General features: G+C 39.6%; 1 protein-coding gene across 1 annotated transcript in view; it reads right to left on the bottom strand.

Annotated features, from left to right (window-relative positions):
* Positions 1 to 1,510: 1,510 nt before the first annotated feature.
* Positions 1,511 to 27,500, bottom strand: part of esyt2b (extended synaptotagmin-like protein 2b) — a 37,247-nt gene continuing 11,257 nt past the window's right edge. Inside the window, exons 6-23 of the mRNA XM_058395653.1 lie at positions 24,126 to 24,215; positions 23,091 to 23,146; positions 16,550 to 16,670; positions 16,276 to 16,452; positions 15,945 to 16,027; positions 15,817 to 15,865; positions 14,204 to 14,293; positions 13,949 to 14,029; positions 12,455 to 12,556; positions 10,010 to 10,084; positions 8,556 to 8,642; positions 8,207 to 8,356; positions 7,633 to 8,054; positions 4,380 to 4,472; positions 3,955 to 4,086; positions 3,751 to 3,856; positions 3,031 to 3,080; positions 1,511 to 2,748 (exon numbers count right to left, since the gene is read on the bottom strand). Of these exons, the coding sequence (XP_058251636.1) occupies positions 2,721 to 2,748; positions 3,031 to 3,080; positions 3,751 to 3,856; positions 3,955 to 4,086; positions 4,380 to 4,472; positions 7,633 to 8,054; positions 8,207 to 8,356; positions 8,556 to 8,642; positions 10,010 to 10,084; positions 12,455 to 12,556; positions 13,949 to 14,029; positions 14,204 to 14,293; positions 15,817 to 15,865; positions 15,945 to 16,027; positions 16,276 to 16,452; positions 16,550 to 16,670; positions 23,091 to 23,146; positions 24,126 to 24,215 (1,992 nt within the window). The 3' untranslated portion in view covers positions 1,511 to 2,720. The remainder of the gene's footprint in view (positions 2,749 to 3,030; positions 3,081 to 3,750; positions 3,857 to 3,954; positions 4,087 to 4,379; positions 4,473 to 7,632; positions 8,055 to 8,206; positions 8,357 to 8,555; positions 8,643 to 10,009; positions 10,085 to 12,454; positions 12,557 to 13,948; positions 14,030 to 14,203; positions 14,294 to 15,816; positions 15,866 to 15,944; positions 16,028 to 16,275; positions 16,453 to 16,549; positions 16,671 to 23,090; positions 23,147 to 24,125; positions 24,216 to 27,500) is intronic.

Below are 27,500 nucleotides of genomic sequence, written 5' to 3'. Positions count from 1 at the left end.
AATGTCTGTAGGTGTGTGCATATGTTTATAGTGTGTGTGTATGTGTGTGTATGTGTATGTGTAGAGTGTGTGTATATGTTTAGTGTGTGTGTGTATGTGTGTAGAGTGTGTGTGTGTAAATGTCTGTAGGTGTGTGTATATGTTTATAGTGTGTGTGTGTGTATGTGTAGAGTGTGTGTATATGTTTATAGTGTGTGTGTGTATGTGTATGTGTGTAGTGTGTGTGTGTGTAAATGTCTGTAGGTGTGTGTGTATGTTTATAGTGTGTGTGTGTGTGTGTGTGTAGAGTGTGTGTGTGTGTGTGTGTAAATGTCTGTAGGTGTGTGCATATGTTTATAGTGTGTGTGTATGTGTGTGTATGTGTATGTGTAGAGTGTGTGTATATGTTTAGTGTGTGTGTGTATGTGTGTAGTGTGTGTGTGTGTGTGTAGTGTGTGTGTGTGTAAATGTCTGTAGGTGTGTGCATATGTTTATAGTGTGTGTGTATGTATGTGTATGTGTAGAGTGTGTGTATATGTTTAGTGCGTGTGTGTATGTGTGTAGAGTGTGTGTGTGTAAATGTCTGTAGGTGTGTGTATATGTTTATAGTGTGTGTGTATGTGTGTGTGTAAATGTCTGTAGGTGTGTGCATATGTTTATAGTGTGTGTGTATGTGTGTGTGTAAATGTCTGTAGGTGTGTGCATATGTTTATAGTGTGTGTGTGTGTGTGTGTGTAAATGTCTGTAGGTGTGTGCATATGTTTATAGTGTGTGTGTGTGTGTGTGTGTGTGTGTGTGTGTGTGTGTGTATGTGTAGTGTGTGTGTGTATATGTTTAGTGTGTGTGTGTGTATGTGTGTGTAGAGTGTGTGTGTGTAAATGTCTGTAGGTGTGTGCATATGTTTATTATGTGTATGTGTGTGTGTAGAGTGTGTGTGTGTGTGTGTAAATGTCTGTAGGTGTGTGTATATGTTTATAGTGTGTGTGTGTGTATGTGTAGAGTGTGTGTATATGTTTATAGTGTGTGTGTATGTGTGTGTGTAAATGTCTGTAGGTGTGTGTATATGTTTATAGTGTGTGTGTATGTGTGTGTGTAAATGTCTGTAGGTGTGTGTATATGTTTATAGTGTGTGTGTGTGTGTGTGTGTGTAAATGTCTGTAGGTGTGTGCATATGTTTATAGTGTGTGTGTGTGTGTGTGTAAATGTCTGTAGGTGTGTGCATATGTTTATAGTGTGTGTGTGTGTGTGTAAATGTCTGTAGGTGTGTGCATATGTTTATAGTGTGTGTGTGTGTGTGTAAATGTCTGTAGGTGTGTGCATATGTTTATAGTGTGTGTGTGTGTGTATGTGTGTGTAAGTTCCATCACCACTACCTAGCACTTCCTCTTCTTAGCCTCTAAGCCCTGTAACTGAAACTAAAGCTTTTTTATTCCAATAATCATCAATAAAACCACCATTTAAAAAAAATCAGATGTATTTTCTTCTTTAAAAAATAATTCATGACTTTAATTAATAAATACATGTGATGACAAAACAAACAAAAACAAATCTTTGTCAAATCCCTGCTTTTAACTTAAATAAATATCATTTTTATATATTTATTTATTTATTTTTAATTCCTTCAGAATGCAGTCATAACTTTAATGTAACACAAAAAAATAAAAACTTTTTCCTTCATCACAAGCTCTTTGAGGTCATATACAGGAGTGTTGTGGTCAGGTAGAGCCATCTTTTTAATAATAATAATAATAATAATAATAATAATAATAATAATAATAATAATAATAATAAAAACACAGCAGAATTCCCAAAACCCCCCCGAAGAAAAAATCCACAATCATTTAAAAGATCCAGGATATGTACAGCCTTGCAGTCCTTTTCTGGTGTGTAATGCTCTCGTCTTTGGCCAGCAGTGTTGTGTGTGTTGTGTGTACACACCTACACACTCCATACACACAAACACACACACACACATACACACATGATTTTATTATTAGCAGCATGTCAACAGCTGGTGAATGTAAATGTGTGTGTATGGAGTGTGTAGGTGTGTGTAAATGTGTGTAGAGTGTGTATATATACTGTGTGTGTGTGTGTGTAGAGTGTGTATATATACTGTGTGTGTGTGTGTGTAGAGTTTGTGTGTATGGAGTGTGTAGGTGTGTGTAAATGTGTGTGTGTGTGTGTGTCTGTGTAGAGGGTGTATATATACTGTGCGTGTGTGTAGAGTGTGTGTATATTTTGTGTGTGTAGAGCATGTAGATGTGCATACTGTGTGTAGAGTGTGTGTGTGTGTGTATATAGAGTGTGTAGATGTATGTACGTGTGTGTAGATGTACGAAGAAATGTGTTGATGTGTGTATACTGTATGTGAGTGTAGCGTGTGTGTGTATAGAGTGTGTTGGTGTGTGTTGATGTGTGTATAAATTGTTTAGATGTGTGTAGATGTGCGTAGTGTATAGATGTGTGTAGATGTGTGTAGATAGAGTGTGACAAAGAGAATATCTATTCAAATGGACTAGAAATAATGTCAGTGACTGTAAGAGAAAGCCGTGACTGTGTGTGTCACTGGTACACACACACACACACACACACACGCTGTCATTCCTATCTATATATAAATGTGTGTGTGTGTGTGTGTGTGTGTGTGTAGAGTCCCAGCAGAAGCAGCCTGGTTTCATTAGCCTGGTTTCGTTGACGTTCACAGTTTTTTTAAATCCTGCTATCACACCATCAGTCTGCTACGATCCATCTGCACTCAGATCATACCTGAGAGAGAGAGAGAGAGACAGGGAGAGAGAGAGAGAGAGAGAGGGAGACAGGGGGGGGGAGAGAGAGAGAGAGACAGGGAGAGAGAGAGAAAGAGAGAGAGTCAGGGAGAGAGAGAGAGAGACAGAGAGAGAGAGAGAATAAAGTTTAGTGTATTGTTGTAAGACCACACACTTTAATATTTTCCTCTGCTGTAATATTAGTATATTATATACTGTAAGTGAATATATATATATATATATATATATAATGTGTGTGTGTGTGTGTGTGTGAATTTCTCACCATCGTGTCCATCCTTTAGAAATCTCTTCACTTCCCAAATCCACAAGAACCTACAACAAAGTGAGACCTTCATCAAATCAAATAAAAAGGCATAAGGTTTAGGGGTCAAGGGTTAGAGGTGAGGGGATATGGGTTAGGGGATAGTGTTTAGACGATAGAGGTTAGGGGTAAAGTATGGGGTTAGGGGATGGGGGTAGAAGGTAGGGGTTTAAGGATAGTGTTTAGAGGATGGGAATGGAATTAGGGGATGGGGTTAGAGGATGGAAGATTGGGGTTAGGGAATAGGGGACAGGGTTTAGTAGTTAAAAGATAGGGGTTATGGGTTAGAAGATAGGGTTTAGGGGATAGAGGTTAAGGGTTAAAAGATGGGGGTTAGGGGGTAGGGGTTAGAGAATATGAAATAGGGGTAAGGGGGTTAAAGAATAGGGGTTAGGGGACAGGAGATATGGTTTAGGGGTTAGGGTTTAGAGAATAGGGGATAGGGTTTAGAAGTTAAATGATAGGGGTTTTGGGTTAGAAGATAGGGTTTGGTGATAAAGGTTGAGGGATAGGGGTTGGCGTGTGTGTGTGTGTGTGTGTGTGTGTGTGATCTCTCTGTTCAGACAAAATTTCAGATGTCCCCACAAGGATATGAATTCTGGACAGGTTTGACTGGAACACTGTTGTTTACAACTAAAAATGTGTGTGTGTGTGTGTGTGTGTGTGTGTGTGTGTATATACCTTGCCCAGCAGGCCTTTATTTTTGGACAGCAGTCCCCCTGCGTTCTTCACTGCTACATCCAGTGTCCTCCTGTGCAGCTCCACTGCGGACACATTGAACTCAAAACTACACACACACACACACACATACGCACACACAGATTCTTACTAATAATATTTAGATACACTAATATAGAATTCTGTTTTGTGTGTGTGTTTTCTTACGACTGGTCATAGATTGGGTTGAGGTTCTTTCTCACGGTGCTGGTTTTCCTTCGGCCGCTCCGGCTCTTATCGGGCAGTAGGTAGACACGGATGTAAGGGTCCGAGGTGTCTTTCCCCAGAGAGATCAGATTTCTACAATATCATAGATTTATTTATTTACGGAAGGAGTCTCCAGTGTCAGCGCTTTGTAACAGTAAGACGTAAAGCTGGTAAGAAGCAAGAAGTCAGCTTATAAAGGGCTGGTATCCTGTTACCATGGAGACACCATCATTTATATATGTTTCCATGGTAACAGAGTTTTGGAGTTCTTAATGATCTGCTGTGTGGGAGATGAAATGTGCTGCATTGAACTTTCTCTGACTTTTTCATAAACACAGATCAAATACACTCTCTCTGTGTGTGTGTGTGTGTGTGTGTTTTCTCACCGGCAAGCATGTACCACAACAATAATCTTGTTTCTTTGAGAACTGTGTCTGATAGTGAGCTGCACCTCCCCCAGAGGATACTGTGTAGAACCACTGCAGAAACCAGAGAGAGAGAGAGAGAGAGAGAGAGAGAGAGAGAAAGAAAGAAAGAAAGAAAGAAAGAAAGAAAGAAAGAAAGAAAGAAAGAAAGAAAGGAAAAAAGAGATGGAGATAGAGAGAGACAGAGTGAGACAGGTAAAAGAAGAGAGAGAAAAACAGAAATAGAGAGAATGAGAGAGACAGAACGATGGAGATGGACAGAAAGACAGAGACAGAGCGGTGGAGGGATAAAGAAAAACAGAGAGAAACACAGAGTGTGAGGGAGAGACAACGTGAATGCGACACACAAAAAGAGAGAGAGATAGAAAGAGAGAGACAAGAGAAGACATGAGGGAAAGACAGAATGAGAGACAGAAAGCAAGAGAGTTGAAACGATTACAAACGTCGCTGTGTTTCAGAGTAAACTCTTCATCACACATCAACACATTCTGTAGGCCAAGGTCAGGCGTATCACACCCAGACTCCACCCCCAACCTGAGGCTTTGTGGTGTGGATGCACACGTGTCAGCAAAAAGTCCACATGTCAGCAGAAAATAAAACAGATCGGTCATTTTTCTGAGTAGAAGGCTATGTCAGGATTATAAATTGGTCAGATTTGGACGGTTGCCAGCAGGAGAATCTGACGAGAAGAATGATGGAGTGGATTGTTAAAGAGGAGCTGCTCAGGATTTCTGCTGTAGCTGAGGAAGCATTTTTAATCGGGATTTTCCATAGACAGAGATCAGGTGTTTATATTCATTTATTTGTACCTCTCTCTCTCTAGCTTTATAAACGAGAGCACAGGACATTTTCCCTCCCAGGCAGATTGCGGTCACTGGAATACTAGTACAAGCTTGAGTGCAACTTCCTTCACTTCCTCATTATGATGCATTCATGGCGAAGTCTTGCCATTGCAATGTTTGAGTCTGGTTATTACTAACTACCTTATCAAGTATTAAAGCTTTAATATGCTTTTCACGACTGATTTCTACCCATCAGGCATCTCTCCCTTATCACATGACAGCTACCAACCAGTGAGGGTGAAGACATGTGGCACGTGAAGTTAGCTGACAGCATCTTTTCAAACTGCTGCTCTTGCAACATCAGGGGGTGACATAAGCACTATCTACCAGTCACAGACATCCATGATTGGCTAGTGTCGCTTGATTGACAGGGGAGAGAGAGTATGCCAAACCTCCTTGCTGAAAGCATAGCTAATTATGTTCTCCTGGACTTGAGGCCACACATGGCTGTGGCAACAACAGGGACCTCCTGATCTCCGGATAGGGCAAGCCCTATTACTTGGGAGCCCCTTACCATTTGGCCTTCTTGAACATAACCTTCATGATTTGATGTTTTGGGATTTTGGGATGCTCGCTAAAACCTGCAATAAACCAGAGAAACATGTTCAAGAAATTTCTTTGAACTAATTATTGTTTGAAGAACTGAATTACTTACAGCTCAGAATGTTCTGGACATCTGCTCCGTATATTTAACACCAGGCTGATCTCACACAAAGATGGCATTAAAGCACATCTCTAGCCTGTACATCAAGGTATTTTGTGTCAAAAGTGATTTAATCCGAACCCCATCCCGACATGAGGTAATGAGAACCCTTGCCTCACCCCTTGACTGGAATGCTGTCTGTCAGCATTAGTCTTCTCAGAATGTCTGGTCAGCATAACGGTAAACGGAGCACTTCAACATCACTGTCTCAAAAATATCAGGATGCAGCAAGATATCCTCACTTGTTTCAGTTGCTTCACAAGGTTTGCATACCTATGCGCAGGACATCTCTCAAGTAACCAGGACAGTGCTGCTGATTTTATATCTAGAATATACCAGGAAATGAGATGTCAATCCTGATGCAATAAAGTGACAATGTAAAATTCAACCAAGCTCACACACAACTTTTTCTGTAACCTTGAGCATTTCATTGCCTCCTGGTGTAGAGATATAAGTTAAGTTCTCTTTATTTGTCACATATACATTACTGCAAAGTGAAACTCTTTCTTCACATATCCCATCCCTAGAGGGTAGGGGTCAGAGTGCAGGGTCAGCCATCATGCAGCTGGGGAGCAGGGGAGGTTGGGGGCCTGACTTAAGGGACCAATGGTGGCAGCTTAGTGGTGCTGGGGCTTGAACCCTGATCTTCCAATCAACAACCTTAACTACTTGAGCTACCACTGTCCTATCCACTGTAGCTAAGGGATTCCTAATATTTTGTCATACATGCCCCTGATCAAGGCAACCCTAAACAAAGTTTGTCTAAACAGCTATCATCTTCCCCAAATCTGTGGTTCATGAATCATGCTTCCGCATTGCTTCTCAAGCACACTCCAAGGATGATTTCAAATAGGTCTCTGCCAAGCAGCCTGCAGCTCAGGGGTACCATGGTACCAAGAACAACAGCCAAATTTAATGGTTCTATAATAGCAAAATGAAGGCATCTGCAGTGTCTATTTGATCAAGCCAAAGAAATCAACACACTTAAAATATATGCTTCAGACATACTGTAACTAGCAGCAATGCAGAACTGTATATCAGGTCTACTGGGCCACATTATCTAATTAGCTGCTAAATGAAAGGTGCTTGAAGGAATATTAGTTCCCAGAGATCCCTACAGGCTTTTCTTGAGATCTCCTACATATTAAAAGATGCCCTTGAGGTCCACTGTATTGAGAGCAGCTTATTTGGCAATTGGACCTACATTAAATATGGATGATCCTTCATTCTGTTCTCTTTTCTTGATACCTTGAAAACCTGGGGTTGTGCTACAACCTTACCCAAGCTTTGACAGAAAATTGTTGCTTCCCTTTATTTTTAAGATTCCACACACTGTGTACACCTGAACAAGCCAAAGATCAGTAGTTTGTCCAGTCTAGGACACTCTGTTCAAGGCCTACAAAACTGGTGGAGACAGCGATTAAACAAACTGGCCACTGATTGTTGATGTGTTATGGCATCACGTGAAAATAAGAGGTAGCTACCACATGGGCAACTTGGTCGTCTTTTCTACTTTTGCCAGCAACAACATGTGCAATGTGGTCTAATAGTCGAATGGTTCTAGTATGGTTGACATGGTCACTAGGTCAGGAACAAACCTGCACCATAGAATGTCTGCATTTCATTGATCATTATAGAAATAAAGAAGTGTGTGAATGTGCGTGCCTACTTCTGCAGCTGTTCCAGTCTGTGTTTTAACTCCAGGGCAGCGGAGGGTAGTGAAACATCCGATGCCAGACTTTGTGTTGAGTCTCTGTGTGTTGATTCTCTCTGTGTTGAGTCTCTGCGTGATGAGTCCCTGCGTGTTGAATCCCTTCGTGGCGAGTCTCTTTGCATTTCAGTATGAGCCAGGCTCACCGGTGAGCCCTCCGAGCCTCTCTTACCACGTAGAGTGACCCCAGTGGGGGCAGAAGAGTTGCAGGGGGTTGTTTGAGTGGTGGGGGTGGAGTGTGTGGTGGAACTGGAGTGTGTGGTAGGGGTGGAGTGTGCAGTGGTGGTGCTTGTTTGTGACATCGCTACAATCTGGCTGGCGTGACAGACTTGGACTAAAGATGGTTGACCCGATGTAGTCTCTTTTTCAAGGCAAAGAATCTGTGAACACAACACACACACACACACACACACACAGGTCTTTCAGAATCACCAGAGAGTAAGTTTCATGGATTATATTTTAAAGCACGCACACACATACACACACACACATACACATACACATACACATACACACACACACACACACTCACCCTGAGCACCAGCTTGAGTTTGAGTGTGCTGTTTGGCCCGGAGCTGTTCAAGGGGAACTGCTGCACCAGAGTCATGTCCTCATCTTTCAGGAGATGTGCTAATGCTACTCGCATGTTACCTAACATGCATTTGTGCTTATCATCCTTAACCTGAAAACAATGACAAGGTGCTCTCATCTGTTGCACATATATTTAGCCAGCTACATACAGTACATCATGTTTAGCTACTGAAGGCATAGCCTCTTGGGGTAGTACAGCTTATTTAAGACTACATAATGTTTGGATAAAGAAGGCATAGCTTCTCGGGCAATTTTAATCACTGGACTACAAGGTTCACCTTGTGTCATACCTCCACCTGTAGTTCCTGAGTGTGTGGGTTGTGAACCAGGAAGGTAAACGCTTCCTCCCATATTGGCTCACACGTCTTATAGCGGACCTGAAAAAAAGACAACGCCTTCTAAAATAGACTGCCTGCACATACATCTGCCTCCCAGTCCTGTTTCTGTCTATGTAGCAAAGACAGAATGTTTTCAAGTGTGTAAGGTTTCTCACCACCAGTTTGACTAATCTTGCAACTGTTGTCATGGAATTCTAAAGCAGAGGCAACTGCTGTTAACAAGCAGGTGATTCCCATCACCGAGCCCCGGATTAGTATCAGATTCCGCTTGTTACAATAAAACTGACTTGACTAAATGCCGACCACATTTACCTTCAGGTTAACACTTTCGACTAGCACCGTGGTTGAAGAAAAGTCAAACTTGAAGCAGTCAATAAACACAGTCTTCTTTTAGCATTCTTTTTTTGGCATCAACATTATTCTGAAAAAGCCACCACTTCACTAATTAGACCAGACAGAATAAATCTAAAAAATGAAAGGCTGTGAGACTGAGACTCTTTCCTTTGTCAAAGAGCTGACTTCAGCTAAATGACTGGGATAAATGTGTGTGTGAAATGTGTGGCCATAGTTAAATCCACAATAATTCATGTTTACTCGCTGAAATGTGGACAGATTTGTTTCACAGAATGCTCAGTACTGCTAGAATATTTTTCAAGTGCTTGATTTGATCAATTTGACTTTTTTTTGTCACATATACATTACTGCACAGTGAAGTTCTTTCTTCACTTATCCCATCTTGGGGGGTTGGGGTCAGAGCACAGGGTCAGCCATGATACAGCACCCCTGAAGAAGAATGGGTTGGTGGCCTTGCTCAAGGGCCCAATGGCAGCAGCTTGACGGTGCTGGGGCTTGAACCCCAATCTTCTGGTCAAAGCCAGAGCCTTTTCCACTTGAGCTACCACTGCCCCATGGTTATGGTTTGCAAGCTGATGAAGCTGATAATAGTCTGGCATAGACTATTAGTATCAGTGAAGCGAACCGGTTACTCAGTGGTGAAGCGTTGGATTATTGATTGTAAGGTCATGAGTTCCAGAACCCCAGGACCATAAATCTGCCACTGCTGGGCCGCTGAGCAAGGCCCTTAACCCTCAGTTGCTCAGATGTATAAATGAGATAAATGTAAGTCACTCTGGATAAGGGCATCTGCCAAATGCCACAGATGTAAAGCTTGAGATATTTTCTGGGGTAAATATAACACACTGCAATCAAATGCATTGGGTTCAATTTGGTTTGTTTTTCTAATCTGGGAACAGGAATTTCTTTTACTGTTTACTGTTAAATTATAGAATACAGAATTAAAACAGGAATTATCCGCATCATTTTTCCGCCCACATTTGATGGCATGAGATTTTGATTTAACAGGCACTTGAAAAAAGGTAGTGAGTGACCACATTTCTCATCCTGACCTTGCTCTCGTACGTCTTCTGTCCAACCGTCAACTGGACGTAAGGGCTCGGGTCACTGTTCACCTTCCTTCCAGACTACAAAATGAGATATTCGTTAATAACACTTACTTTATAAAGATCACATTACAGTGACAGTGTAACATGAGAAGCATGTTTAAAACAGTTATAACAGTATTCTGATCAATGAAGTCAAATATTTCACATTTAACAGGAAATGGATTGCATGCCATGTTTCATTTTCTTCAAGAAAAAACAATCTCAACGGAAAATCAAAGCTAATATGGAGCAAATTGCAGGCGAGTGTTATTGTTGCATCATAAAATAGAAGAACCAATCAGGTTGCAGCATGCAAATACAAGCCAAATTATATTCGTTTCCTAAATGTGGCTAGATTTCTAGCCACTCATGCCTTTTCTGTCATGTCAACTACTAAGAAATAACATCATAACCACTTACAATCTGCTCCATAATTTTTGGCACCCTTGTTTAAAAGGTTTATGACAGGATGTTTGATATTGGACGACTGTTTAAGAGAAAAAAAAAAAGGATTTAGGGTGCCAATAATTATGACATAATGTTTATAACCCCTTATACCCATTGGTTGTATATGCTGTTCCAAACACTACAACACACACACACACACTCGGTGAAGCCCAGTGGAGTTAAGCAGGCAGGTCTGGTCATGCTAGTAAGACATGCTGAATGCTACACAGGGATCAGTTTTCCAAACGCAAAACTACGCTGTAAATAACTCTCAGTCTGAATGTGTGACGATCACACTTTTAACTATAAACCTGTATTAATAATGTTGATGCTATACTTAGCTTGCTAATGTTGCTGTTAGCCTCTGACTAAAATTTAGCTGAAACTTTGTTGCTTCAGTACGATTTGGCTAGCTCATGTAACGATTCTAAGAAGCTGATCGAATTTTTTCTTACATTCTTATTGAAAGAGCTAGTTATTCCTGGGGTGCTAGCTAGAAGCTAGTAGCTAGTAGTAGTGCTTACGTATTAACCATCAAGGCTACAATCCTATAAAAACAGTCTGCAGTAATGTAACATTTTTCTGTTCTTAAAACAGCTAGATAAATTCAAAGTGAAGCACAGCTAGCTAGGCTAATTTCACTACCAGAAGTCAAGTTCCTCATTCACATGTACTGTTATCGAAGTTTGCTAAGTACAACCAGTCACAATGGATTCATTTTTTTTTTCGAGTTAGCTGAATAGTTTTAGCATTAACAGGCGATTTCTTGTTATTCAAAGAAATGAAACAGGAAACTTTTAGACACGTGCTAGGCTAACAAGCTACTGAGCATTGTAAAACAGCAACACTGGCTGACAAACACATTTGAAACCAAACAATCCTGAAACCTGAATGGAAATGAGAACGAAAGACATTTCAGCATGCAGTGAAGAACATCAGCGCATCATTTCCCGCAGTCATGGCTGTAACGCTGATGAAGAACAAGTCGCGATGTGGATGCTAACATTATGATACTCTTGTAGAAGTACAGTACCTTCAGCAGGCTTCTGTACAGATGTTTGGAAGCATCAGGGTGGAACTCGAGCTGCTCGCTCTTTGACGGAAAATAAAGTTTTTATTACTTTTTTTTAAATTGTTTAAAATCTTTCTGAAGGTTAAAGCTGTGAGGATGTTTGACGTGATGTGAGCTAGCTGTTTGTGTCAGAGCTGTAGCTAGTGTAAAGGACACAGAGTATTCAGTCGCACTTCAGCATTCCTGTTACTTCTCATCTCCAGGTGTAAAATTCAAAATAGAAACTAAACATCTCATTAACGTGGCAGCTGAATGCAGTCTAAAAAAAACAGCAGAGGAAGACGCTAGGTTCTGGAAACTAGCCACTGCTAATTTGCTGCTAGATAAATGAGAAAGGAGTAAAAGTAACTTATAACACTGTCCCAGCGTTAAACAAATGATGCAGAAAGAACATTCTCTTCTTGGAGAAAGATATTAGCGTGGGAACATAACGTTTTTTTAGTGTCTACATTTTAAATTCCTTCTTTTTTTCTCCTCAGGTGCTTCAGGTGTTTAGCATAAAAACCCCATGTTATGGAATGCTACTTTGTCGAGCGCAGGCTACAGGCTAACTTAGCATAGCTTGAGGTTATATAAGAAGATATGACAGGTAGATAGCAAACGTTGTTGTAAAGATTTTTGTACTGATGGTGTCATTTTGAAGTCAAGTAGCTTCAAACAGAGATGAGAAATTAGCATTAACATTAGCATTAGAAATTAGCCTAGCTATTTTTAAATTAGCCTAATAATTATTAATGTTATTATTATTATTCCGATCATGCAGACTTCGGTATTATCTTCATGCGTTTCCAATAAACACCTCCTCAGCTTCTGTTAATGTCTAAGTTTGTTACTTCACTTCCATCACGCTGTTAGCTAAATTGAGAGCTCTGGAGAGCTGTGAGACTCACGAGTATTGATTTACAGAGTGAAGACGAGTCCTCACAAAACACCAGACCAGACCCTCTCCTGCCTTGATGGTTTCCACAGCTGAAGCTGCCCTCAAACACGCTCTTCACAGAAAAAAACAGTAATACAGTAGCGCTGAGTGCTATGTTCTGATTGGTCAGAAGGTGTTTTTAGAACAGCGGATCTGGCAATGCTGCTAATGCGCTCAGTTTAATATGTTAGCGTTTCTATGGCAACTGCTCAATCATAGGGATATGTAAAACGGAAGCATCGCATAGACAAAGAATTGTAGTAGCTGGTAAATTTAGCATAACTTTACATATGCCAGTTTTGGAAGTTGCAGTCAGAGCAAAGGGTCAGTCATGATACAATGCTCCTGGAGCAGAGAGGGTTACAGGTCTTGCTCAGGGGCCCAACAGTAGTAGATGTTAGGTACTGAAGCTTGAACCTCAAACTTCTATTCAACCAACCCAGAGCCTTAACCAGTTGAGCCACCACTAACCCCAAAATAATCTCCGGTCCACATTGAGGTGCATCTTGCCACCATGGTGATGTTTATAATGTGGGTCTATAAAGCAGAGCTGAGGATGGAGACACATGGAGCCTGGAGGTACATGAGATCACTGTGGGTGGTTCCACTTCCTGGAGAATCCATAGAGATGGCCTTAGGACTGCAACTGATATGATTATATATGAGCACTCAAGTCTCCATAAGTCATTAGGTCAACACAATGAATTTCCTAATAATTTATAGTCACATTATTCAGTGTCATCCAGATGAGGATGGCTTCCCTGTGGAATCTCTCAAGGCTTCCTCCTCATGTCATCTCAGGGAGTTTTTCCTCACCACAGTCAACTCTGTCTTGCTTAATAGGGATAAATGAGTGGGTAACTGGTCAGAAGGTCGAGGGAATTCCAAAGCACTGCCAAGCTCCCACTGTTTGACTCTTTAACAAGACTCTCAACCTTCTCTGCCACCTTGGAAGGTCTATCACAACTAGCCTTGCACTCTGACCCTCCAACATCATCACAGGCTGGAAACAAAAGCCTTTCACTGTTGTTGTTGTTCTTTCAGTTGTACCCTGTTAGGGTCACCACAGAGGATCATCTGGTATGAATATTTTGATTTGGCACAGTTTTTTTATGCTGGATACCCTTCCTGACACAACCCTCCCATTTTATCCAGGCTTGGGACCGACAATGAGAGTTGTTCCCTGCCCAAGAATCAAACCCAGGCCACAGCAACGAGAGCCCGGGATCCTGCCGCTGGACCACCAGGAGACAAAACCAGTTGAATATAATGTTTAATATATACAGTTATATATAAAGACTCTTTGTTATTGTCCTCTAACAGAACATGCTGCTCTGTTTTATTTCTGTTAAACTAAATAAATACATTTACATTTGCTGAAATATTTTCAGTGACAGCCTGATGGCAGTGTGTGTGTGTGTGTGGTGTGTGGTGTGTGGTGTGAGTGTGTGTGTGGGTTGCATACCGGAAGGTTCCGGGCAGAGTCGAGGTAAACCATCAACAGTGCAGAAGACAAGCTGTCATTGGTCCTGATACTCCACAATGCCTGAGAGAGAGAGAGAGAGAGAGAGCAATGAGGTAATAAAAGAAAGAAAGAAAGAAAGAAAGAAAGATCATGAATAGAAAAGATACAAAAATAGAAAGAAAAGAAAGTGTGTGTGTTTGTGTGCATGTGCACGTGTGTGTGTGTGCGTGTGTGTGTGCGTGTGTGTGTGTGTACCTGCTGCAGTTTATCAGCCCCTGACCGCAGTGAAAGCCACTCGAGTCTCAGATGCAGTTTTCCACTGGAGACTTCCTCTAGGTCAAACCACTACACACACACACTCACTTTTGGTACAAATGCAGATAATATAGTTGTTAGCTTGAATGGTTGCCTAGCAACAGTGTTAGTACAACTTCCCTTGTTGAAACTAGCCTATAAATTCTCAAGGCATATTTTAAATACTGTATTATTCCTGGTGGCAGAGAGTGTGTTTGTTAGCACTGGAATTCAAAGTGTCTAATAAAAATACAGCAAAATATGCTCATCTATGTTTATGGCTATGCTTAGCATGCTAATTAGAGCATCAGCTAGGTATCAGGCTATTTGGTAGCTAGTATATTCTCTATAATATCATAGTGGTATATATATATATATATATATATATATATATATATATATATATATATATATATATATATATATATATATATATATATATATATATATATATATATATATATATAAGATCTAGGTTTTGTTTTGTTCTGTTAACTACGCCATGTCTCGTGTAACGTTTGTTTCCCTATGTCGTGTCTTAAATGTAATTAAAGCAGCGCTTTGCTGAATCATGCGAATGGGTCTCATTCCACCATGTGCTGGCGTGTGCACACACACCACGGGCGTCTGGGTTTGAGCCCCGCATAGGGCGGGAGTCCTGGAGGTTACAAAATGAGCCAATAGAAAGGTGTACCTTGACCCACATAATGGTCAACATCTAACAGAATGAAAAATGTCTGACCCAATGGAAAGGTGAAGGTTTGACCAACAGAATGGTAAACATCTGACCCTACAGAATGGTAAAAATCTGACCCAACAGAATGGTGAATGTCTGACCCAACAGAATGGTGAATGTCTGACCCAACAGAATGGTGAATGTCTGACCCAACAGCATGGTGAATGTCTGACCCAACAGAATGGTGAATGTCTGACCCAACAGAATGGAGAACATTGACCAACAGAATGGTGAATGTCTGACCCAACAGAATGGTCAAAGTTTCACCCAAAAGAATGGTGAAAATCAGACTCGACAGAATGGTGAATGTCTGATCCAGCAGAATGGAGAACGGAATGGTGAAGGTTTGACCCAACAGAATGGTAAACATCTGACCCAAAAGAATGGTGGAAATCTGACCCAACAGAATAGTCAAAGTTTCACCCAACAGAATGGTGCATGTCTGACCCAACAGAATAGTGAACTTCTGAATCAAAAGAATGGTAAATATCTGATCCAACAGAATGGTAAATATCTGATCCAACAGAATGGTGAATGTCTGATCCAGCAGAACAGTGAATGTCTGACCCAAAAGAACAGTGAACGTCTGACCCAGCAGAATGGTGAATGTTGACCAACAAAATGGTGAACGTTGACTAACAGAATGGTAAATGTTGACCCAAATTTGGTACACTGGGTTTAAATGTGGCTGAAAATCTGACCCAATAGACAAAATGAAGTTTGTCCAACACTGGCACCATTGTACCTCAACAGAATTCCTGACTTTAAACCAACACCAGTTTTCTAAATAAAAATAGAGGCAGGAAGTGAGACAGGAAGAAAGACAGACAATAATTACCTCTTCAACTTTTTGCTCCTTGTGAAGCTTGGTCAGATCAATCATTAGACTAGAAAAAGAGAAAAAATACTTATTAATGCAAAAAACATCGAAGGTCAACCTCAAAACCCCTAACAAGGATGCAGTACCTGCCCAGGAAGTCGTCTTTGTCTGGGTCTTCGTCAAACAGCTCGATCTCTAGATGCTGTCCAGAATGTTCATAGACCGTGGCCTGGTGTTACACACCACGTGAGTTAAACACACCACATGACACATCACTCAGCATTGAACACACACACACACCATGTAAATTTGCACAGGCTGTACTAACACTGGGCAGGACAAAGACAACTGCTATAACAAATAAATAAATAAATTAATTAATTAATAAAATATTCCTCTCAATTGTTTATATGAAAGGTAAAATTATATTTCTATTAATATTGAGCCACTGTCCCATTCTTCAGTACACACACTCACCTCAAACACTTCATTCCACTTGGGGTTTAAACACTCTTTAATGGTTTTGCTCTGAAAAATCTGATTAGCAACCTGGACGACTCCGTACGGGTCTGATTTGCCTTTGATCAGACCACCGAACAACTTGTCCTTCCCCTCAAGATCTTGTGCTTCCAGGAAGTGGATCCTTAATATGCCCTGTAAACACACACACACAGGCAACAGAGCATTAACACCATGGATGCAGACATAGAAATATCTTCAAGATTCCTGACCAGTGTGTGTGTGTGTGTACCTTAGGCATTGGGAACCGTAGCTGCTCCAGCTCTACATCACCCACTAGTGGCACCGTGATCCTGTTCGGCAGCACCAGGTAGCTTGAGATAACATCCTGGATCAGGCTGTCTGAGAATCCGCTGCCAAAATAAAAACACAACACAAAGTCACCTTATGGTTCCGAACCTCATTTTGACCTTTATGGCCACTCAACTGGTTTTAACCTTTATTGCCTCTCAGCTGATTTTGACTTCTATATCTCCTCACCTCATTTTGACCTTTTTGGCTGCTCATATGATCTGACCCTTATGGCCTTTCATCTTAATTTAGCTCTTTTGGTTGCTTGCTCAATTTTGACCCTCATGACTCCTCACCTCATTTTGACCTCACATCTGATTTTGACCCTTTTGCTGCTCATCTGATCTGCCCCTTATGGCCCCTCACCTACCTCATTTTGATCCTTAGGGTAGCTCACCTGATTTAAGCTCTTATATCTGCTTGCTCGATTTTGACCCTTATGGCCACTCACCTCATTATAGATCTTATGGCTGCTAACTTGATTTTGACCCTTTTGGTCCTCCCTCGATTTTGACAGCTTATGGCCCCCCCACCTCATTGTAGCTCTTATGGCTGCTAACTTGATTTTGACCCTTATGGCTGCTCATCTGATTAAGACACTTGTTTACTCACTTGAATTTGAACCTTATGGCCCCTCACTTGACCTGTATGACCCCTTATTTCATTTTGACCCTTCCGGTCCTCACTTGACTGTGACCCTTATGGCCACTCACTTGGATTTGATCCTCTTTGTTTCCCATATTTCCATATTTACTTGCTGTTTCCAGTTCCTCTTACGACAGTGGTAACAACTCGTCCTGAAAGTAACCAAAGTTCATCACTACCATTTTTAGCATCACAGTTTGCATAGAGTTGACATGATGCTAATCTGGCGGCTTCTGTTAGCTGTTAGCTTCAGTACCAACCTTCAGACACTAGTAATGTCCTGGCTTACAGACTACATTTGGGGTAACAAATTAAGGGACACTGGGTCTCAGTATTGTGTGTACATTTTAGATAATTAGGTAAAAACTTTGCATAGTGAGTCCTCACACACACACACACACTAATTTCCAAATGGCTGAAATGGCTGTGTGCCCTGGGAAAGCGTCTGACAAGCTTAATTTATGACCAGGAGCATGGAATAATGGAGAGGTGGTGGGGGGTGGGGGAAGGTAAAAAGGTGTAAACACTCATATAAATCTCTCCATAATGGAGTACAGAGGTGTTACGCAGACACACACACACACACACAAACACACATATTGCGACCTTTAAAGAAACTTTATACTCTGCACATGAGCTGGCATGGCTATATATGTGTCCACGTGTGTGTCCATGTGTGTGTGTGTGTGTGTGTGTGTGTGTGTGTCCTCCACAGTTGTCTAAAAGCATCAGCTCACACACCGGACTGTCCGTCACTCGTCTTCTCTGCTCAGAACTAAGTGACGTCTCCGCACCAGCTGCTCCTGATCTCCGACTACGTCATGTTACCGAACCTCTCAGGAATGTGTCCCGTATTTGCACCCTGCGATTAGTGCCCTCAATAGGTGACAGGCGGCAGAGTGCACACTACACCAGAAAAAAAACCCACAAAACTTTTTGTTTCCAAAAGTAAGTGCCCCCACTCTTTTGCCTTAGAGACTAGCATTGATTGTTGCTGATTTAGGAAGCGTGGTTTATTCAACCCACTGGGATGAATAAAGTATCTATCTATCTATCTATCTATCTATCTATCTATCTATCTATCTATCTATCTATCTATCTATCTATCTATCTATCTAAGAACAGTCGATTTTACACACTGGCCACCTGCCAAGCAGCAAACTCCACTTTAAAGTAAACAGATTCGCTGGTTGGGACAGGAAATGAACTGCTTTCTACAGGAATTTAACTCAAAGTGAACCCCTGACCACGGTTTTTCCAACATAACACCAAACGAAACCTAATGACCCCTCCATGCAGAGGGATTCGAGACAGGAAATAAAGAGTGTTGAAACATCTTTAGAGGAGTCTAATGATGGCTTCATGCCGCTCAAAACCCGCTGAAGTCATCTTAGAGGCACAAACACTGTATCATCAGCGTATGAGGGACTGAGAGCAGTGTTAACAGAAAACAAAATCGGACCTAGCACAAAGCCTTGAGGCACACCTTCAGTAACAGGAGGGGGATAAAACGTAGAGTGCTGGAATTTTACAGACTGCATCTTGAGAACGAGGAAAATCAAAATCTTGTCTGCTGATTGAAAAAGAAATAGAAAAGGTCAATATGTAAATATAAATAAATAAATGACCACAACCACAGTCAAGGTTAAAATGAAAAAAAGTGTAGAGATGTGGCATGGGGATGAGTTTCAGAACAGATCTCAGCAGTGTGTTCTGTAGCGTGTTACAGAGTAGCCAGTCTCGATTCTGTTCAATGCCTTTGCTTCGTTTAGGATGCAACATTAATTTAGTTCAGAAACATGGACACCACCATGACAGTGTGTGTATTATTAGCAACATGCTAACATTAGTGATCATGTAATTACATAATTAAAAGTTACATAATGATATTAATAAGCTACACTTTAGCTATGTTTTCACTCACGTTTTCATTCATAATCACGTTCCTGTCTTGTTTTTTGTTTTCTGGTCTCAGCTAATAAGTTTAATGATGAATATATTCCCCTGATTGCAGGCTAAAGATAACCACATGACCTCTTACGGCTGATCTGAGGTCAGTTCTTGTTACCTGATCGCCGTGTTTCAGCTGAGTCATGACTGATTAAATTCCAGGTTTTACTCTGGGTGTGGAGGTGTTTTAAAGTGCTTCAGAGAATCCAGAACCAGACTTCATCACACACACACACACACTCAACACACACATTCGGGACCTCGTAAATCTTCTTTGCTTAATTTCGCTCCTTTAATTTACAAACACAGAGATATCCCCATTGGGGAGGAAAAAAAAAACAGCCTGCGTCTGCATGTATAAACCTCCTCTCAAAGTGGAGTGAGAAAGGAAGCAGTAAAAGTGTTGAGACGTTGTGTGTCTGGATAATTAAAAACTGCAATGATTGTCTAAGATGTCTGCATCGGAGAATTTATAGATTTTAAACACCACATGGACCGAAGGTGCCATAATATACATCACAGGCGATGACTCCCACAGCTGTGTCTCCAAGTGTGTGTGTGTGTGTTTTGTCAGCACTCTCAGCCCTAAGTCTTAAAGCATTTGTACTGATTTTTACACACGGTGGGTCAGCAGTGTGTTTGTGCTTACGGAGACTTTAAAAGATTTTATTGTCTCTGCAATTAGTGTGGAGATATCACAAATATCACACACACACACACACACACAAAGACAAATGCACCAATATTTGCTACACGTCTACATGATCCAGTGGGCATGTCTCTCTGTGTAATCACCTGACACAACCATCACTGATTGGCCCTAAAAATGGAGTGTTTTTGTCGTGTCCATGGTGATAATTGAGTGTCTTTGTCATGTTCCACTCTACAGTGGAGGTTAATATGAAGCTCATATGTAAGTGGACATTCAGGACTTTAAGAAGTTGGAGCATTTCAGAAGGATTTCTGTATATTCTCTAGCCTACTAGGGGCGATATATTCATAAAAAAGTTCAAATTAAACAAAAACGTTTGTTTATTTCCACAGAAATGTTTGTATCTTCAAAGTAAACGTTGATCTCAAACCCATTTCTGCTCTCTGAGATGTTCTACAAGTACTTGTTCATCTAAAAAGCAGCTCAAATGTGATCTTCAAACAGTAAAATTCTGTGTAAGGTTCTCCAACAGAGGAAAAAACACACGTCTAAAACACACTGAAAGCCAACAGAGTCCCACAGACAGAACATCATTCGTTTCTTTACACTGATTGAAAACATCCCATAAGTCCATAAGAACAAAAAGTTCAAGTGAGTCTAAATCAATCTGTTATCTGGCCACTGCCATTACACCGTGCTCGACATCTCCCTGAGGGAGCCATTACTTTTACAACCTCACACTGCAGCTGCTCACGGTTAACACACTTGACTGAGTACACGGATAACAACAATCACACACTTAAACTGAGTCTCGCGGCTCCACACACACTGCTTCCATTAGCTTTATTATTATTTATTTAGTATTTAGTTATTAATTGATTACATTTTGGTTTATTTTTGTTATTTTTATATATTTTTATATTTGTACATGTACAGTTATTTTTGTGTATTTGTTTAATTATTCATTTATTTATTTTTGTAAATAATATTTTTTATAATTAAACATTTACGTATATTATTGTATATAAACACAATATATTTTAACGTACATATATTTTATATGTCTTATATGATATATATTTTACACCCCTGTCGAATTCTGGATTCTGATTGGTCAGAAGGTCAGAAGCTGTTGATGACTTTACAGCATGTTTCTATAGTGCGGTTACTATAGTAACAGTAGATAAACTAAGGAAGGACTGTTATAACGTAACTGAGGACAGGAAGTAACTTGTTTCCTGGACGTTCCGCAAGATAAAACGAATAAAAAGCGTGAGAAAGCATGACATGTCACTGTTTAGTAAAGAAATGATTGTAGTTGTTGGTAAAAATTGATTGTTTTTATTGTTTAGCTAAATCCTGATAAGCTTATATGTATCATCAGTTTGTTATCTATATGTGTGAGTGGGCGGAGCTTAAAGTCAGGTGGTGTTTAAACATCCGCCATTTCCATAACATCCGCTCGCTTCATGCCTTTCATGTTCGTCCTAGAATCAGTGTGAATATTTCCATGTTGTCATTTCCTCCCTCTTTGGTATTCATCCAACGCTGCATTGAAGAACACAATAAAGCCAGAAAATTGACTTTCTTCACCTTTCGTGAACCTTTCCCGCTTGCTCGGAACGCCGTCAGTTTCGTCTGTCCTCGCTGTAACTCCCCACAGGAATGTGGAACAAAAAAGCTCTAATGTGACAGAAATGACTATTTAACGCCTGAAACTGTAAGAACCTTCATTTTACGCTGAGTCATATGAGCAATTAGCATCAAAAGATAATGTGTTAATGGGATGCTAATCAGCTGGAAACCCACGCTAGCCGGTTTTATCGCTTCATTCAAGGGCACTTGTGTCATAAAGAGCTTAATTGCTAATTCCTGAGGTAAATCCAGTGGAAAAAAAACCCCAAATGCTAGCATTTGGCTAGTCAGATGCCTTACAACAATATGAGCCATTTTCCTCAGGTGTCTGTTTATTCTCAGCATCAGATATAGTGCTATCTTTAATCTAAAGCTAGCAGTCGTGATGTTATGTAAACTGCTATCTTGCTAACTGCAAACCAGACACCAGGCTAACATCTAAAATGCTATGCTAGGCTCAGTAGCTTTGTAAATCTGAGTGAATAGTGACTCAGGTTATGTTTTGTAAGTCAGATATTAGCTACACTCGCTAATTCGTCTCATACAAACTGTAAATTAGCCTGCTATAATAGCTCAAATTTAGCATGCTAATGCTTTCTTAACATTGATTGTAATAGGAACCCTTAAGATGTTACTTTGCTAATTTAAGAGACAGAACCAGTAGAGCAGAAACAGCTCTGTTACACAGGAGAGAAAATTTTAAGCCAGATGCAGGGAACCCTCATTATCTCCTCCTCCAGCTGTGTGCCAGCTGTGTTACTGTCCCATTAAACACACAACCTGAAACATGACATCACTGTGTTGTGTTTTTTTTTGTGATTAAAATGTACACTTTGTTAACTGTTTTTTTAAAAAGTTAGCTTTCGTAGTGATGAGGCAGTGAGCTAGCAAGAAATAAATTACTACTTTAGCCAGCTGTCTAGCTAATTGATGGTAGCTGGCAGGCTACAAATGACTAATATACAGTACCTAGCTATCTTTCTAACCAAAGTTAAGTAGCAAGTTACAAAAAATGATTGGAGCTAGCTGTATTGCTAATTAGCAATAGCTAAAATACAGCTAATTTGTTAATGGAATCTAGCAAGCTGCTATAATACAGCTAGCCAGATATCAAACTAATACTAGTAGCCAAGTTACAAATAACTTATGTAGCTAACTCGACAGCAAGATACATAGCTGTATAGCTAATTAATCATAGCTAGAAGTTAAAAGACTAATGCAGCTAGTATTTAAAGGGAGCTAGTAGAGTCTCAGAATCTAGCTGGCTAGGGATCTAACTAATGCTAGGAACCAGGTTACAAATGACTAATCTAGATACAGATACAGATAAATATATAGCTAATTGCTCAATTCAACATTAATTATAAGTACCTTGTGAGTTGGAAATGAATCATCTAGCTAACAAATGCTAGTAAGCAAGGCACACATGGCTAATCTAGCTAGTCATCTACCTAACTAGTATTAACTAGCAAGTGGTAAAAACTGTAAAGCTAAGTAATCCCAGCTAGTTAATTTAAAGTAGCTCAAGTGATTAAGCTAGCTTTTAGAGTTGCAGTTGTGTAGCTCGCTAGTTAGCTGAAACATCTGCACCAAGACTTACTTAAGTCCAGGAATGTCCAGGATGTTGGTGAGTCCGGCCCAACCCACGTCCAGGAGCTGAAACAGGAGATGCTTTGTTAAGAGAAGCTGAAGGAGAAAAGCTTAACGTGCAGAAAGTGTGTGTGTGTGTGTGTGTGTGTGTGTGTAATGAGACAAAATGTGTGATTTACACATAATGACTTGTTAGATATGCAGTTTAAATGCTGATTCAAATGCAATAAAACACACACACACATACACACACACACACATCGATATGGTGTAATAGCATACAAGGACGTGCTGCTGCTGCGGAAACCTGACTGCAGCATCTTATACACACACACACACACACACAACACACACACACACTCAGATCTCCACATCTATCTCACTTTCCGTGTTTATGTCTTTCTCTCACATCGTCCGTCTTCTTATCTGCTCTGTTCTTTTTATCCAATTCGCTTATTTATTATTCATTTGCATCTCATTTGCATATTTAAAATTGGCTTGTTTTTCTCTCAATCAAATAATGAGCAAATAAACTGTTAGAGCAACACAGTGGGTTTAATCATCCAGAACATCACACGCACTATCTCTTTCTCTCTCTCTCTCTCTCTCTCTCTCTCTCTCACACACACACACACACACACACACACTCATACCCTGCTCTCCTCTTCTTCTGGGGGCGGAGCTACAAATCAGCTTATTCTGTGATGTCATTAAACATAACTCAAGCACAAAATTGTAGACTGAAATGAAACACAGAAACCTTCACCTTCTATGAACCTGCATGCTAAGCTAGCTAGATCACTAATTAGCAATTCGTCTACGGTAGTCAACTGGTAATGAATCCATGGTGGTTGCTATGGTAACGCTATAGTTTGATATCTGAGTTGGTTTTGATTGGCGGGGTTCTGTACAATTCTACATAGCAATCATTATCATTATTATTATAATTATTAATAGCAGTCGCAGCAGCAGTAGTGTTTGTTTGTTTGTTTGTTTATTAAAGAACACAATAAAACAAATAAAAAAAAAAACATCAAAAACTCACCGGTTTCTTGAGGAAGAAGAGAGAGAAGGCACCGACCAGCGGCATTTTCCCCATCAGTGGCTCCAACACCACTCGCATCACACCGTGGAGCTACACATGCACACACACACACACACACACACAATAAATTAATGATACAGGAATGTCTTGGTACATCATCTATGATGAGCCACAGTGTGATGACCTACTGTAGCTGTGCTAAGTTACACACACACACACACACATACACACACCCTGGGCTCTCGAAAACTAATTTTATCTGACACACAGTAGACGTCAAGATGAAAATCTACACCGAGGTTTGAAGTAACAGAGCTGACACACACGCACACACACACACACACACACATACACACACACACACACACATCATTATCATCATCACCACATGGGAAATTAAAACACTGAATTCTTTCTATCGGGATCAGAGAGCTAGTTTTTTTTTCCAGTAACACAGCTCGGCCACTGCAGCTAACACACTCTAACTCCTCCTCTGCTTTTATAGGGTGCCATTACTTTTGCTCTAGTCTTATTTGGTGCTAAAGTAATTCAGATGAGTTGAGAGTCGAATGACTGAATGACTCTGACTCAGTGAATCAGATCACTGTGTCAAAAAGATTCATGTGAATGATCTCTGCGTGATTATTGAACAGAAACGGCGTCTCCATCGCTGCTCATAAGAAATCATCTGACTTTCAGCTGAAATGTATAGAGTTACAGACCAGACTGCAGCATCATCACACACACACACACACACACACACACACACACATACCATTAGAGCTACACAGAAATCTTATAGGGAGGATGTGTTCATCTCTCTCTCATACCTTCTCTCTCTCCCTCTGTCTGTCTCTCACTATCTGTCTGTCTGCCTCTCTCTCCTGCTTGTCTCACCCTCTTGTCTCTCTTTCTCCCCTGTCTCTCTATCTGTGTCTGTCTGCTTGTCTGTCTGTCTCTCCCACTATCTGGTTGTCTGTCCCCTATCTATCTATCTATCTATCTATCTATCTATCTATCTATCTATCTATCTATCTATCTATCTATCTATCTATCTATCTATCTATCTATCTATCTATCTATCTATCTATATGTCTGTCTGTCTGTCTGTCTCTCTTTCACTGCCTCTCTCTCTCTCTCTCTCTCTCTCTCTCTATCTGTCTCTATTTCCATGCCTGCCTCTCTCTCTCCCTCTTGTCTCTCTCTGTCTACCTCTGCCCATTTGTCTCTCTCTCATCTCTTCAGTGATGATGGTATGTATCTGTTATTCAGGTGGATGTTGCTGTTTGGAGCGACTCCGCCCACCCAGGCTCCACCTCCTGAAGTTAGACTGTGGAATTGTTGATGTGTGGATTTAGTGTTAATTTGTGTTGAGATTACGTTGTAGAAATAGCAGTGTGTGATGAACCTGATGAACACGTGTGTGTGTGTGTGTGTGTCCAGTTCCTCTTACAGCACAAGGGCATTCCTGTATTTGGTTTCAGCCCCTCACTATAAATAAACACACACACACACACACACTTTATAAATAGGCTGCATATAGTTTTCCTTCTTTCCAGGAAAGTTAAAATAAAGGTCTTTTCTCCATCTCAGACACACACACACACACACACACACACACACACACACAGCTCTATTCAGTAGAAATCCAGAGTGAAAATGTCATCGCTTTATCCTCTAACCTTTCCAGAGCAGAGACATTGATTTGTAGTAAATCAGCTGAAGGTTAATGAAGTGGTTTATTCCTCCTTTTTCTTCGTTAACTGATGAATGTTTTTCTTCCCTATTATTCTACACTGAGGTCCAAAAGTCTGGCTACTATCTCATTTAGTACAACAATCTTCATTACACATTCCCTTACTGACCACATCATCAGCGAAAAGCAGAACGTTTCAAATATTTACACGGACTTTAAGAGCGTCTTCTCTTCCCCTTTCTCGCAGTAAATGATCTCAAATCTATTATTTATTCACGTGTTATTTATATAAACCATTAGATTACATAATAAAACACACTCACAGATAAAAATAGAAATATACACAGTGAGCCTGAGAGCAAGTCTGAGAGCATGCTGAATATTTATTATTTTTCTATATGTATATATTATTTAAATAAAATAAAATAAAATAAAATAAAATGAAATGAAATAAAAATATTGCACTATTTTTAGCTCCCTATTTAAATTTAAGAATCATATTTCAAATAATAATAATAATATTCAAAATAAATACTATATCAAAAAAATACTATATATATATATATATATATATATATATATATATATATATATATATATATATATATATATATATTTACAATTTTTTTTACAATATTTACAATTCTGCACTATTTTCTGCACTACAATTTGAAACAATATTTCAAAAAAATATTGCAATCAATCAATTAACAAATTATATAAGTATATTATATAAGTAAAATAAAATAGAATTAAATCAAAATCAAATAAAAAACACAATACATTAAAAACAATAGAATAGAAACAGTATATTTTAAGAAAATAAATACTAAAAAATAAAATAAAAACAATAGTTTAAAAAATAATAATCAAGTAAAATAAAATACATTAACAGGAAAAAATAAATAAGTAAGATTTTGAAATAATGTAATAAGATTCTGCATTAATAAATAAAATTTCTAGCTTCCTATTTAAGTTTTAAAAGAATATATATAAAAAAATAAAATAAATATATGAATGAAATAAAAAAAATAAAATTTATAGATTTAATATTTTAACAAATAATACTAAAAATAGAATAATAAAAATAATAATTAAAAAATAATTAATAAAATATTTTGTTAACAATTTAAAAAATGTTAATTAATAAAATAAACAAGGAAAATAAAAAAAATGGGAAAAGATACACTACCAGTCAAAAGTTTGGACAAATCTTCTAATTCCATGGTCTTTCCTGATGTTTATTTCTTTCTACATTGTAAAACAATGCTGAAGGCAGCTGAAATACACAATAATGTCCTTTGAACAGTTGATATTGAGATATGTCTGCTACTGATGCTCTGTAAAGTCTTCATAACGCCTCTAACTTGAGGTGCTGTTAATTGGTGATTTCTGAGGCTGGTAACTCTAAATGAACTTCTCCTCTGCAGCAGAGGTAAGTTTTGGTCTTGCTTTACTGGGATGGTCTTCATGTGAGCCAGTTTCATCACAGAGCTTGATGGGTTTTGCAAATGCACTTGATAGTACTGTTCTTGCAAGAACTATTCCAGAACACCTGACCTTCGTGTCTTAAAATAACAACTGACTGTTTTTTGTTGTCATTACATATGGATTACTTAAGTCCTTGTGTGTTATTTCATAGTTCTGGAATCTCCAGTATTGTTCTAGAATGTAGAAAA

This window comes from Hemibagrus wyckioides, linkage group LG07 (genome assembly GCF_019097595.1).
Source record: "Hemibagrus wyckioides isolate EC202008001 linkage group LG07, SWU_Hwy_1.0, whole genome shotgun sequence".
In the NCBI taxonomy this organism is placed as follows: Eukaryota; Metazoa; Chordata; class Actinopteri; order Siluriformes; family Bagridae; genus Hemibagrus; species Hemibagrus wyckioides.
The sequence above is the reverse complement of the archived record's forward strand: the minus strand, read 5'-3'. Positions and strand labels throughout refer to the sequence as shown.